Genomic DNA, 15,076 nt, shown 5'->3' with positions numbered 1-15,076 from the left:
TCAAACCCCATTCCCATCTGGATTTTGCAGTTAACATTCCTGTCGTGTGGTATACTGCAGTTGGGTTCGACATACACTCGAGTCAGATTCAGTTGAATATCCAGGCCCATTATCGTGCCTCACTTGTGACCACAGACTTTTCATCAGATGCCACAGAGCCCACATACACAAGGAACACGACCAGACCCGCCAGAACGAGACAAAACAACTTCGTCTTGTATTCGTTCGAGTTTCAAAAGTGTCTTGCCGACTCGAACAGCTCACAAAATTATGTTTCGACCCGCATAAATGTGTACAATTGACAACAGTGAAGCTGATGTGTGCTTGACTGTTAAAAGCTATTTTACAAGCCACATTTAAATTGCTTCCAAATGAGTTATGTGGATCGCACGTGAACTGAATTGAGGCGATCGTCCCCCATCATAAAAAGCAAAGGTTGATGTATCGCAAGTGGGGGCGGGGGGGGCGGGCATGTCGTCTAATAACTGTCACAGCCACTGAGTGCTGTACCGAATAAAGTGAGTCGCGGTAAATTACACGGCACTCCTTTCCCACGTGTAAAGAGTTAAAATCGAGATCGGGTGGTCGGAGGAGATAGGAGGGTGGGCCCGCTCAAAGTGTTTGTGACAATTCAAGGGTTTCAGTGACAGTCGGAATGTTAACAAGCGCAAAAGACAAATGTTCCCACAGCGCGTTAAAAGGAAATGGAGGAGGAAGAGGAGAATCTTGCATCAAGACTTCCTCACTCGTAAACAAAATCAGCTCTCTTTTAGATCATTTTTTTCCCTCCATATTTGCAATCGGTGCTTCCTGACCTCTCAACACAGTACAGCGAATCCCCCGGTGAAACACATTTCACCGTCTCAAATCAGACTTTTAAATGTCAGTAATTGCAATCTATTTTTTTAATGCCAACATATCATATGAAACATCATTGAGGGGCTAGAAGCAATAATGTAAATTATTGTTATTTACGAAACAGAACCTCTATGTAGAATTTTTCAACTTGAAATAACAACATAGGCGTCATCTCTTCCATGGAACTCCACTACAGCACAATTCTACTGTGTACAAAAAATAAATAAAATAAAATACAAAAAAAAACCCACCAACAACCAAAAATAATCTGTGCTATCGCGGCGGAGCGAATGACGAACAGCCTTGACTAGACGTTTTTGGTATTACTCAAAAATGTGTTGATTGTCACCACCCAAGCGTGGCTCAGTAAATGTACACTTGTGCTAATTCGCGTTTGTCTTCCGTTTTAGAACAAGTTGAAGTGTCCTCCGGCAATGTCCATGTGGTCCTCCAACTGAACATGTCACACCGGATTTTTTTTTATTTTCTATTTATTTTTTTTCTTACACGAATATCCTCTTCTCCCCAAAAAGTTATTTTTTGTATATTTGTTGCATTTTTTAAGCTACAAAAATAAACGCTGATTGGATCTTTGACTGGATGTTCACTTGGCGTCAAATAAGTAAGCAAAGAACTAAAGTGAGCCAAGATTTTGCCGTTGCCCCTATTTGTAGTGCCAGTCTTCTCCACTGGGTGTCACCAAAGACGAACAAGAACGAGAAACTGCCGACAACTGCTTTACGACTTTCCAAAAACTTTTTTTAAATGGATTGTTCACAAGAGCAAGCTACATTTTTCTTTCCTTCGCAAAGAAAAATGAAAATAATGAAATGATAAAAAGAGAAAGAATAGCGGTCATGACTTGACAATTTACAAATATTTACACATTTATTGACAGACTGATGAGGATTGCTGTTACCTCATCTTAGCATAGCCTGACTCAGCTGGCCACACACATAAAAAGACGCACACACACATCCTTCCTGTTTGCGTAAAAAAGGGAGAACACACTCATGCCGGAAGGAATCACGGGCACGATTAGAAATCACGAATGATGTCCACATTTTCCATCGTACGCCTCCTTTACTCATCACTTGTTTGACCCTTGACATATTTCTTTCACGTGGGAACGCACCGTGCTCGACGGCTGATTTACTTCGGCGCTGCCACATTTGTGTCAATGACACGAACGAACAATTGTCTTTTGTTTTCAAAATGTTCATCAGGATGACACAAAATTAAAAAAAAAAGATTTAAATCTGTAGGCTGCAAATAAATATCAAGTCAAGGTCCGATGACGTGGCTTTTAATCGCTCATGCTGACATATCAGGACAGATATGAAATCGTATTTTATCACGAGCTACAAATAAGTGTAGTCTGAGAACCTGCTGTTGAGAGAAAAGAGAATGACGCTTAAATTCAAAGTAGACTTCAATATAAATCGGAAGCATTTCAGAAAAAGCGGATCTATTTTTGGGGGCCATAGTGCGCTAAGCGAGAGCAGACCCTTGTGGCACTTGACCCCGTCTCCGTGCCGATCATGTGGTGACATGTCAGAAAGAAAATGGAAAGACAGAAAGAGCAAGTCACATCAAAAGATCCGGTAGTGACACACACACACACCACACACACAACCCGCAACAGACAAAACCGCAGGCAGGAATGCTCAGCACAGACAGCACTTCTTGAGGAAGCTGAAGAAAATATAGAATTCCCCACAAATTGCTCAGCAAATTTTACAGATGCACAACAGAAGTAGACCACACACACATCGGTGGAGGAGCCTTCAAACCATGAAACGACTCATTTGTAAGCCGTGCCGCAAAAGGGGGCACACAACATGACCCCCCCCCAAAAAAAAAACAACCCCCCCCCAAAAAAAACATGCTCGTCAAACTTCTCCCATCTGGCAGATGCGACACCAGCGTGGGGCCTAAAAAAAACTACCCGAGCAAATGCCGATCTGTCACCCCCGCTGTGCAATACTTCAACGTTAATACTGTGCAATAAATATCTCCATATCTTAAATTCGACTGAATAGAATTCATCCATCTTTTGCGCATTTGATACCTCTTTTTCTTTTTGCACTAATAAAGCTATTTTATGACAACTTCACTCAAACTCACAGTCTGCTTTTTTTTAATCTTCATGGGTTTTTCCTTGTTTTCCTTTATTCATTCATATTTTCTTTCATTATTTAAAACTATTTAAAAAAATATTCTCTATGTAGAGTGAGTAGAGGAAAATTTGCATTTCCCCGCTCAATGCTGCCATTTGGTTTTCATTGTGCAGATTAGACATTTTCCCGACATTCCAGTTTGGTCAATTCCTCAACAGCGCGTTGATCAAAGGTGCCACCAAAAAAAAAAAAAAAAACTGCACCACAACATCGAGTTCAGCCGACTTTGGTCACTCGAGTGATTCCCAGCAAATGAGGGTGTTGTCCATTCAGAAGAAGAGAATCCGGAAAGAGAAAAGGGAGGATGATTAAACTCTTGACACGACTTCACTTCTGCTTTTTTTACGCCTTAAATTCGGATGTCCGATTGTTGCCGCTTCACAAAATTCTCCAACACAAACCAAGAGGTCTTCTTTCGATTTGTCCCGTCTTATCTCCCCAGTGGTGTTAAAATGCTGAACTCTGGAAGCCTGCAGAAGACATTTTTGCTGGCCACCGTTCTGGTGGCCCTGGTCCAGTGCGGACATGGGCAAGGTAAGTTGGATCTTCTGATTTGCGCCGGAGCACGAAACTAAATCTTGGTGTGTTTTGGCCCGTTAGGTAAGCCCACCGAATGCTGCAGGAGGGTCAGCGACGTGGAGCTAACGGAGGAAATCTTCGCCTACCGAGTGGACGCAAAGGCTCGATTGCCGTGCCTGCCCGCTGTCATGTGAGTATCACTTGATCCCACCACGTAAAAAGGTCGCAGCTCCGCATATCTTTCATAACAGCCGCTCACCTGGACTTCATGATTACAATGATTGAGCTTGCGCCGGCTTTCAGTCAAGTCGGTTAATAAAATTCAAATCCCAACTCAAACCGCCGTCCGTTTGCGCCACCGCGGTGCGGTCCAACCTTGCGGCTTTCTGGAAAAGCTGCGCAGCACCGCCCCCTACAGCCAATCGTGTGCACAGCACCGTCCCCAACAGCCAACTGTAGCTGCCGATAAAATCGACACAGAGCACTCGCAATGACTTGGCGACACCAAGCTAACGATGCTAACCGTTGTCGTCCTGCAGCTTCTACACCCAAAACGACTCCTACTGCGCCGCAATCCGCGCCCCGTGGGTCTTCCAGAAGGCCGCCGCCATCAGGTGACTTTCACCATCATACTCATCATCTTTATCATCATCATGATCCACCTCATCCTCATCTTCCTCTCGCTTCGTGTTCCTCACAGGAAGGCCGCCGCCGCTCAGGCTCTGACCACGAGCCCGCCGTCCAAAAAGTCGCTGCTCGCCATCATCACTTCGGCGGCCTCCGCCCCTTCGTCATCTGCACCGTCATCATCATCCTCACCCTAAGCCCTTGCATCTTTTTGACTTCGCCAAGCAGACGAGCACTTTGTGGGAGGATGAAGATCGAATCGCTTTTGCGTCTGACAATTATTTATTAGTTCATGAATCGAATTGGGTTATCGTGTTTATTTATTAAAAACAAAAACAAAAGTACCATTTAGAAAAATGCTACTTTGTAACTTATTTTGTTTTATTTATTGATGATGTTATGATTGGCACCTTGGTTACCAGAGGTCACGAATAAATTTTTTTTTTTTAAATGTAATGAACTTGTCTGGTGTTTTAATTTACATTTAAGCAGCTGCAGCACTTTGGTGAACACCAATGAGGTTGGGCATCTAAAATTCTTGCATGTGGGCAAAGAGTCATTGTCGCGAATGCACTTTGGCTCCTGATTGACAGCCCAACAAACAAATACAAAATGAGAACACTTGCAAGGAGCAGCAGTCGTTCACAACTCATGCCCAGACACTAACATGCAGACCGCCCTGCTCCGACTCAGAACGTCACTACCTAGGCAACGCCTCTCAAGGAACACAAATACAACAGTTCTTGAAATTCTCATCAATGCGTTTGGTTCCTTCTGACCTTCTTCACCCTTTTCGGACAATCCGTGACGAGCACAGAGTCAAGTCAAGTCAACAGTATTTATAGAGCACTTTCAAACAGCCATCGCTGCATACAAAGTGCTGTACATGGAGCGATTTAACATACACAATAAACAGTAAGACGAAATGGTAATAAAGGCGGTAGAAAGCACCAAGCAGTAAAATCATGCCGAGTCGAACGCCAAAGAATACAAGTGGGTTTTGAGGAGGGCTTTAAAGATGGGCAGCGAGGAGGCTTGCCGAATGTTCAGTGGGAGGTCATTCCAGAGAGAGGGACCAGCAACAGAAAAGGCTCGATCCCCTCTGAGCCTGAGTTTAGTTCTTGGTACTTCTAACAAAGACTGGTCCACAGACCTGAGGCGCCAGGCAGGTGTGTAGGGGCGGATGAGCTCAGAGAGGTAAGGTGGCGGTCACACGAGTCAATCACACCCCTAGCATGTGTCACTGTCATTGGACCACGTCAACAGTGAAGTTCCCCAGAGGAATGAGGGCGTCCAAAAGTGGGAATGCTCTCTAGCGCCCCCTATAAAGACTCCAACAAGCTCGGTATTCCGAGCTGCTGTTTGCTGCACAAACAACAGTCAGGAAGAGGTTCAATCTTTGGCTCATCAGGCCCAAAGATTTTTTTTCTCATGGTCTGAGAGGCCTTCAGGTGCCTTTTGGGAAACTCCAGGCAGGCTGCCATGTGCCTTTTACAAAGGAGTACCTTCCGTCAAACCAGAGTTATTCATTGATTAGCACATTGTTCTTTTTTTGGGGGCAAATTCAGTTCAGAAAACAGAGCTGTGCAAAGTGCCTGTCACAAAGCAGTTAACAGGAGAATCAAACAACGCGTTACAAAGGCTGACTGGCGACTCGGCATTAACTCATTCAGTACCAGCCAATTCTGGACCAAGTCTGAAAAGACGTTTAAAAACGTCTTTGGGAGTGAATGAGTTAAATGAGGTGACCCGCCGAAGACTGCCGAACAAAAGCATTTTGGTTGTAAAGCACGTTGCTAAGTAAGAACCTGGGTTGGTTGTGTAAAAAAACAAAACAAAACAAATGCTTGCAATAGTTTTTGCCCCCAAAAAGTACGCAAAAGGCGGTTGGCCAAGTGGATGACGGCAATGGCACCTGGATGAGACAGCGGGGACTTGACATTGTTTCCACCCGACTCATGTGGTGACATGTCATGAAGAAATCGATGACAGAGTATATTTAAAAAAAAAAAAAAAGTCACACAAACATCCGCAAGTGACACATCCCCCACGATGTGGTTTCACAACACACCTTTTTGACCGAGGGGGGTGTCATCTGAGAATTTCAGACAACTGTCAAGTCGTGGTGCCAATTGTCACATTGTTTGAGCGAAAAATACATTTTTGTTTTTTGCGGTCAGTGTGTGAAAATACCTGTTAAATTTTTTTATTAATAAATACATATATAAGTAAATAAATAAATGAAACCATACCATAATTTGATGTGTCTGCTTCGTGGCGACAGTGGAAAATTTAAACTCTAAATCTATGCCATGCAAAAATAAATAGCAGAAAAGTAGAAAGTGATGCGTTCAAGGACCACACGGCATTTTTAAAACACATGGGCCAGGTAATTCACAGAAAGTCAAATTCGACTTGATTAAAAGAAGCTAAAAAAAAAAGAAACGGAGCCGGAAGATGACGTTCGGAAAGATCCAACATGGGTCACTTTGAGCAATTCCGAGCAAATGAAGGCGTCAGTCAATGAGAAAAAGCGAAAACCGGGTGGGGGGGGGGGGGGGGGGATGATGACTCAAGCGCAAGACTTCACTTCTGCTTTTTTTTACGCCTTAAATGTGCCCGCCTGAGAGTTGTCGCTTCAGACGCTTCTGCAGCACTCCAGCGAAAGATAAACCAAGAGAGCTTTCGACTTTTTCTTTTCCAATTCTTCCCGTCTTATCTCCCGCTGGTGTTAAAATGCTGAACTCTGGAAGCCTACAGAAGACATTTTTGCTGGCCGCCGTTCTGGTGGCCCTGGTCCAGTGCGGACACGGCCAAGGTAAGTTGATCTTTTGATTTGTGTTGGGAGGACCAAACTCAAGTCTTGTTTGCGTTTCGACCCGGTAGGAAAGCCCACCGAATGCTGCACCAAAGTGAGCTCCAAGGAGATCACGGAGGAAGTCTTTGGATTTCGAGTGCAGATTCCTCAGGGCAGGTGCCTACCCGCCATCATGTGAGTATCACTTACTTTATTTTTTGAATGGTATCTTGAGTTTTAGGAAGTACGTTGAAGTGACTTTCATTTGGAGGGAAGGAGTGCCTTGACGCCATCTTGTGGCTCCGAGCAACCAGTCCACTGTTCCGTCTATACAGTATTACTTTTTTACTTCCCCTCCTCACAAAGTTTAGCACGGTCCAAATCCCATAGCTGGGGGAGAAAAAATAAAATTAAACACCAACTGAGATGGCTTAGAACTATTTTCCTGCCATCTTAAATTGGAGTTTAAACTGGAATAAAAGATGCTGAATTTTTCAAGGCTAAAAAAATTAATAAATAAGCATTTCTCATTGAAATTTAAACTCAGAAGACATGAACACGCGAGCTTTCAGGGAAAGATGTGAAACAGCGCCCCCCTATGGCCAATCACTGATGCAATTACGGTGACTCGATGGCGCCATGCTAACGCTGCTAACTGTTCTCATCGCGCAGCTTCTACACCAAGGATAACTACTACTGCGCTGCGGTCAACGCCCCGTGGGTCCGCCAGAAGGCCAACGCCATCAGGTGACTTTCACCTTCATCCTCATCGCCACCCCCATCATCTTCATCCTCATCTAATTCTCGCTTTGTGCCCTCACAGGAAGGCCGCCGCCAAAGCCGCCGCCGCTCGGGCTTTGACCGCCAGCCCGCCGGCCAAAAGCTCGCCGATCGCCATCCTCACCTCCACAGCCTCCGCTCCTTCATCATCTCCACCACCACCACCATCATCATCCTCATCGTCCACTTCATCCTACACCTTCTCCCCTCGCCTCCGTCCCACACTTCATTAAAAAAGACGCGCACTTTGTTCGGAAGATGAAGATCGAATCACTTTAGGGTCTTACAATTATTTATTGGTTATTTAATGCGTTATTTATTGGCCAACTTTGACTATGTAATTTATTTAGTGTCATGAAAATGTGTATTTATTTATGATGTGACAATGGCCTGATAGTGGTCACAAAAAAGAAGAGTAATAAAAAACAAACAAAAAAATGGGACTTGGAAGATTTTCTGGTGTTTTTAATCACATTTAAAGAGTTGACGAGTAGTTTGCGTATCTGCCACATTTCGGAGGTTGGGGGTTCGAATCGGCCTCTGGGTCAATTTGCATGTGCTGCACATGCTAGTGTAGAGTTTCTCTTCGAAAAACATGCATTGAAGCCTTTTTTTTTATGTGCCCTTTTTCTTTATAAGCAAAAGGTCAAAATCTTCAGGGTGTTGCTATTAGTCCCATTATAATATTCGACGCAAGCGGTGGAAATAAACGATTCGGGTTTCAAAGAAATGTATCGGAATAAGGAAATAGTTGCACTATGTTGCGTGTGAAGATAGCGTATTTAGAATGAAAGGTGAAAAAAAATGAATAGTTTTTTTTTTTGTAGAGGAACCTTGAGGATCATGGCGGTCACAGCAGAAAGGTCTCCGTCTGCAAGATGGATGCCGTTCGGGAGTTCCTGGGGAACGGGGCCGAGTGTTCAGCGCCGTTAGCGGCCAGCGTGGCTGCGGCGCGCAGATCGCACTCCCGGCCGCTCACGTAGCGTTTGAAGGACAAGCTCCGACGTATCCTCCGCAGCTCGCTTTGGACCTGGGTGGGGGGGGGGGGGACATTTTAATAGATGGCAAAGCGCTTAGGAGGATGAAGCCTGGAGCTCACCTCGCAGTTGAGGAAGCAGTAAAGTACGGCCACGATGAAACCCTGAAACACACAAAATTGGACGATGAGGATGTTTGGGGGGGGGGGGGGGGGAATCATCAATCAGCAACTTTATATGTCAAAGTAAGTTAAAAAAATAATAATCATAATCAAGAAAAAGCATTGTGGCATTTTTTATGGTGAGACCTGGAAAGATCCGAGGCCCAGTTCAAAGAAGATCTTGACGCGCCGCATGGTTTTATCGCTGGGCTCCATCAGGTGGACGAAGACCACGTAGTTGATCCCAAACAAAGGGATGAGCAGGAGGGTGGATTTGGCCAATCGCCTTGCACACACAAGCCCAAGAAAAAAAAAAAAGTGCTAACCAGATTATCTTTTTTCATCGCTTGGCTGCAGTATCAATTTTCCTCCAATAGAGGGTGCTAATCGAGTGGGAAAACAGTCCTGAGAACATGTTGACTACCCCCTCCCCCTAAGCCTTAAAATCTAATGGACATCGTAAATGGTTACATACTGAAAAGTTCACCGTGAGCAAAGAGAAAAAGAACGGACGCCGGCTTACTTGTATTGCGACTGCTCGTTGCCGCCCACGTCGGTGCAGCGCAGCTTCTGCACCAGGATGCGAATGATGCTGATGAACAGGATGAAGTTCACCTGGCGACACACAACACACATGCGCAGGATTGAAAAAACAAGCAGGGTAACACTCAGGACTGGTCGCCGACAAGTCCTATCACCCGGCTCCGGTTGTGGGGCGTACGTACGACGACACACGCCAGGATGGGCCAGTCCAGCACTCTGCTGGGAACAGGGTTGTCGTTCCTTTCCCAGCACCTGAAATCGAGTGCGCAGGATTTTAGCATCTCATTCGTTAGCGCGACAAAAACAGCGAATCGCAAAGTCGTTTTCTGAACTAGAGAATGCGGATTACGGCTCAAATGCAGTGGGCGGGTTTCGCGAGCCACGGAGGCGCCACCACACCTCATCTCCAGCCATGCCATAATAGAGAAAAGGGGAGGGGCTTAGTGGCAAATGGCGCTCTTTGGCATTGGGAAAGGTCCCGGAAGGACTCACCAAGTGTCATCCAGGTGGAGGCGACATAAGATCCATGCCACCGTGAACACGCACGGAATTCCTGAAGGCCACAAAGACAGGAAGTGTTCACAGCGAAGCTCGGCCAGACACACACACACACACACACACACGATGGATGTTGTGAGCCAGACAATGTTTGGATCCCGTGCGGCTGAGTGAAAACACTTTGGAGACCGAGACTGATGACTCGTTTTGTTCCCGGTGACGTGTTTTGGGAAAATGTCAGCAGTGTCTCACCGTAGGGTTTCAAGCTAGGATGTTGCAAGTCAGACTTGGGATCTTAGATATGGATTAGGGTTCCAAATGAAAAATAGGATATCCAGTCAGGTTAGGAGTTTAAAAAAATAGTAGTCACCTAGTTAAATTTCAAATTAAGGGTTTAATTGGCAAAAAAAATGTTGAAAGGAGTGTTGAGGTTTCAAAAGGGGTGAGGGCAAATTGCGGCGCAATGCATCCGACGGGTTGGCCCGCGGCCGCGCGTGTCCTACCCCAGCCAATCAGCAAGTAGACGGCGAGTCGGGCGTAGCGAGCGTGGACCACCAGGAGCAGCGTGTGAAGGTAGAGTGCCTCCACCAGGAGCCAGAAGAAGTTAGCCATGATGGAGTAGTTCAGGAAGACCAAACTGCTCTTGCAGCCCACCTGCAACAACGTAACGGACGCACACACGGATTTTTTTTGTTGTCATACGACATCGAGAAATGTATCGTGAAGAGTGAAAGAAATGCGGAGCTGATGAAGGGATGTATTTTGATTAGAGCATGTCGGGGCGCGTCGATGACATCACCAGCGAGGGTTGGACGCTGCAGTCGAGCGTCTCCGCCTCCTCCTCGTTGGAGAAGAGCAGCAGGTCTTTGGTGAGCACGGCCACGCCCCTCAGCATGAAGGATGCAAACAGGTTGATGTGGATGTAGTTCCTCATGCAGTGAAGCCTCCTGCCCAAAAAAAACGTTTTACGCGGGCGAAGGAGGATGAATGTTAAAAATGTAAACAAGATGAACGTTTGGCAACGGTGTGTAAACACGTACACGACCTAATCCAAATCCAGCTCGGCATGCTGCCTAAATCGTCGCGGTGGCGTATTAGACCAGCCATGCCGACATGTATCAAAAAATGTCCGGTCTGCGCCGTTGTGGGTGTGGACACAGCAGACTCCGTTTGTTGCCAATCAAAGGGACTCCTCTTGATGAAGAGGATGCCGCCATCTTGATTGTAACTACCGATTATTATAACTGCTCTTTAAAATACAGAATGAGCCTTAAGATGCGAGTGGACCTCCACCAGGACGACGCTAACCATAGCTACGACTCTTCGTGAAGGGATCTTAATGATAATCAATAACTAGTCTATGGGATGCAAAATGTGTGTGTGTGGTGTGCGCGCACACCTGATGAAAGCGATGATGACGGTGCTGCTGAGCAGACTGAGAAGAGATAAGCTGTGACCCAGCGTGGAAAGACCCATCACCACTTTGTAGAACACCAGCTGAAGACACAAACGCATCATCCTCTCAGGTCAGGATTTCTTTGGACAACAGTAAGAAAATGCTCGAGTATTGCCTGCAAAGTTTGAAGCCCGAAGGGATTGTGTGGGACTTAAAAGAGATTCTGCTGTAAGACGACGCACAATAGGAGGAATTCTGACCCGGGTTGTGCAACGCGTACACAAAAACGCTGAAGAGCGAGTCTTCGAGTGCAGCTGCTTTCTTTTTATGAGCCTCCGAGCTTTAAGATGTCCATTTTGGGAGACATTTTGTCTTTTTTGACGTGTTTGGGTCTGGCCAACCACTCACACACACACACACACACACACACACACACAAACTGCCTTGCATACTTGTGTGGGTGTACGTCGACGTGTGCGCGTCTGTAAAGTGTGTGTGTGTGTGTGTAAATCCCTACATGTGTTTCTGTGTGCGTCTTTGTGTCCATCCATCCATCTGGCCATCCGTCCGTCCGTCAGTCCTCGTGTATTGCGCGTGTGCTCGCGTTACTTTGCACACATGCCAACTTCTGCACGGGCATCTGTCAACGTGTGTGTGCATGTGTGTCTGTACGTTGCTGTGCATGTATGTCTATCCATGTCCATGTGTGTGTGTGTTTACATATGTGAGCGTGTGCCCGATTTCCACGAAACGTTCTCCAGATGGAAAAGCGTGGAACGTCCAACAGGAAACAAACAGAAGCTTCCCTGAGATGAAGTCTCACACACACACACACACACCTGACAGCTCTGGACAAGATCTCATGCCAGGCGTGGAAGAGTGATGGTGTGTGTGTGTGTGTGTGTGTGTATGTGTGTGTGTTCATCTTTCACTCCTATTGAACGTCTCAGTGTGTTCTTTTTAGTCAAGTGGCACATTGTTTAGCAGCGATGACAACACAAAGTCGTCTTTCATGTCTTCTTCCTCGTCACGTAAACACAGGCTGATGATGAGTCCTGACAGGAAGTCAGCACTTTCCACGTAGCCATGTTGGAGTGAGCCCAAAAAAAAAAAAAAAAGAAAAAATGTGTTTGACTCATTGGGCTCACCTCGTTTGGTTGGTCGGTGTCGTTGGACGAACAGGCGGCGGCGATGACGGGGTAAACGTCCGACCAACCTTGCTGGGTGCACTTCCTGCTCAGGTTACCTACGGCACATCACAGGAGCAGTTGATGATGTGAAATAAAATAAAGCGAAACAATCTTCTTCCCCAACATTCACAGTATTCACGAACACTTGACGTACTTAAGACAACAGTTGGCGAATACCTGCCTAATTAAGACAACAGAAGCTAACACTTAGCAAATAACTGACAACAGTTAGCAAACAATGGCTAACAATTAGCAAATGACTCCCGACGGCTAATGTATTGACGCTGAGAGTTAGCGACTAAATTACCCACCAAAAGCTAACGTAGAGAAGCTAACAATTAGCAAATAACTGCCAACAGTTAGCAAACAATGGCTAACAATTAGCAAATGACTCCCGACGGCTAATGTATTGACGCTGAGAGTTAGCGACTAAATTACCCACCAAAAGCTAACGTAAAGAAGCTAACAATTAGCCGGCCACAATTAGCAAATATCTACTCAGAATTATCTCTGGAGCTATGAAGATAATGCTAACTAAATTAGCGTCGCGTGCTAACGACTTACCCTTCTTCCCAAACAGGTGCTGGAGGGGCACAGGGCAGGGTTGGGTGACCACTTCGCCCACCGCCGCGCTGCGCCAGCATGAAGCGTTGTCCCACTCGCCGACGCATCCTGAGAGATCCACGAAATGAAAACAATGAACGCAAAGTGGTTTGAGCATTTATTTTTGCAAGCTGCAAACAAAGAATAGTAAATAATCAATGATGGTGTAAGTGCGCAGTGCACCTGCGGGGGGCGCTGTTAACTCCTGCAAGCCTGCATGGCACTCTTGACTTGCTCTCTTCATCTCCCAGCTGAAGTGGCAGCGAGGAAATCTGCCGGCCGCCTGCCGGGAGATCAACCAAAAGAGAACAAGATTTGGGAATAAGTCAAAAGTTCATGTTGAGAAACGCCACTGCCGCAGCTTTGTGGACAAAGTTCACCACTGCGATAAAAAAAAAAAAAAAACTTGCACAATGTGTCTATAATTCTTCACAAGCATGATGCAGAAAACTTTTGAAACACAGAGGGAACCGTTTTACTTAAAAGGAAAAAAAAATAGCAGAATGCAGTTTGTGTCCTAAATGTTTTCCTCGAAAAGAAAATTTGGCGCTGGTCAGGTAAACACAGCTGGCATCAGAAAAAAACGTCTTTCCCCACAATTTACTCGCTTTTGCTCTCTTCACTCTCACACTGCAAAATAAGAAGTGAGCTGATTGAGTCCGTCCGTCAGATTAACTTCACTGTTAGTTACTGTGTGTGTGTGTGTGTGTCTGTGTTTGGGGGAGTGGGAGTGGGGGGTCGGGGTTAGGCAGAGGCTGTTTACATTAAGACTCTAAAGCATTTATGAGCTGTCGGGGTGTTTTCAGTGCACTTACCCCCCCCCCCACACACACACACACACACACTCGCACACACACATTCATTAACAAAAACAACTTCGGTTGAAACAAAGAGAACCACACGCATGTGGACCATTTGTTGACTCCCGTGTGTGCTTTTGGGTCAAAACGATAACACGGAGAAGATAAAGAAGATAAAACATTAACCAGACGCACTGGCAGCCAACTTTGTCACATCGTTGGACACTTCGCGCAGCCCGTGGAAGTGTGATGTCATCGCGCATGTGTACGTGACGTCACTGCGTATGCCAATAGGAATGTGGCGCGTTGTACGAGGTGTTAAAATCCACGAAAAGACGAGTTGAGAGGACAATATGACTCTAAAACGCATGAAAAGAATGACCACGACATCAGGGGAGACGAGAAGGTGATGCCATAGCGCATGGGCCGAATGTAAATGACTTCCGATGATGTGAGATGTTAAAATGATAAGATGATGTCATGGGAGATTCGACAAAGTTATGAGAGGTTATTGTCATAGGAGATGAGAATATGATGAACCAACCTCATGCGTGAAGAATACGAGGAACAGGATGAACTTCATGATCTTGTCATTCAGCGGACTTGCGGACCTCCGGACTTCTTCACATCCGTGCCTGTTCTTGTTCCGGAATGCACAAGTCCTTTAAAAGTTGACTCGACGGACAACAAACCCCAAAAGTTTTCCATGCATGTTCCGTTGTCGAGGAGCACAGAGGTGAGTGCAGCACACATGAGCTGCTTCAACTGCAGCTCATTGCAAGAGGTGCGCGCGCTCGCCACACGAATGGGAGTCACGCGCAATCCCACCTTCTGGGCAACGGCGACCTCTGGCGGACAAAAGTGTATCTTTAAAAAAATGGTCAAGTATTCATGCAAAAGTCAGGGCAGTAATGAAGGCTATACCATCGCAGAAATAGCAAGAACGTCGTTCAAATAGGTGCACACAAATACAGTTTAGTCAATTTTTGCGGCCTCACAATCCGAGATTTGTTCCTTTCTTAATCAAAATGTATTCATTTTCAGGCCAATAAATCGACTGAAGTTGAATATCAAGTTCGGCATTGCGGATGTTTTGAGATTAAAGTATATTGGTACTCGTAAACACCGAAGAGTGCAAGAAATATCT

At 45.7% G+C, this 15,076-nt stretch overlaps 1 protein-coding gene across 1 annotated transcript; it reads right to left on the bottom strand.

Moving 5' to 3' along the window:
* Positions 1-8,211: 8,211 nt before the first annotated feature.
* LOC127593293 (vasoactive intestinal polypeptide receptor 2-like) lies at positions 8,212-14,776 on the bottom strand. Its single transcript, XM_052054624.1, has 13 exons — positions 14,474-14,776; positions 13,313-13,412; positions 13,091-13,198; positions 12,485-12,582; positions 11,340-11,437; positions 10,740-10,887; positions 10,444-10,594; positions 9,935-9,995; positions 9,625-9,694; positions 9,423-9,514; positions 9,047-9,185; positions 8,861-8,902; positions 8,212-8,791 (listed from the first exon to the last, which is right to left on the bottom strand). The coding sequence occupies exons 1-13, from the start codon at positions 14,510-14,512 to the stop codon at positions 8,612-8,614; spliced, it is 1,326 nt and encodes a 441-aa protein (XP_051910584.1). The 5' UTR covers positions 14,513-14,776; the 3' UTR covers positions 8,212-8,611.
* Between the last annotated feature and the right edge of the window lie 300 nt (positions 14,777-15,076).

This window comes from Hippocampus zosterae, chromosome 20 (genome assembly GCF_025434085.1).
Source record: "Hippocampus zosterae strain Florida chromosome 20, ASM2543408v3, whole genome shotgun sequence".
Classification (NCBI taxonomy): domain Eukaryota; kingdom Metazoa; phylum Chordata; class Actinopteri; order Syngnathiformes; family Syngnathidae; genus Hippocampus; species Hippocampus zosterae.
Note: the sequence above shows the minus strand (reverse complement) of the source record. Positions and strands in the feature narration are given on the sequence as shown.

Bases quoted from the DNA above. Each gene is read 5' to 3' on its own strand.
- LOC127593293 (XM_052054624.1), bottom strand. From the start codon at position 14,512: ATGAAGTTCATCCTGTTCCTCGTATTCTTCACGCATGAG. The intron at 13,199-13,312 runs GTGCACTGCGCA...TGGATCTCTCAG, and splicing joins GTTAACAGCGCCCCCCGCAG to GATGCGTCGGCGAGTGGGAC. The intron at 8,903-9,046 runs GTCTCACCATAA...TGTGTGTTTCAG, and splicing joins TGGGCCTCGGATCTTTCCAG to GGTTTCATCGTGGCCGTACT.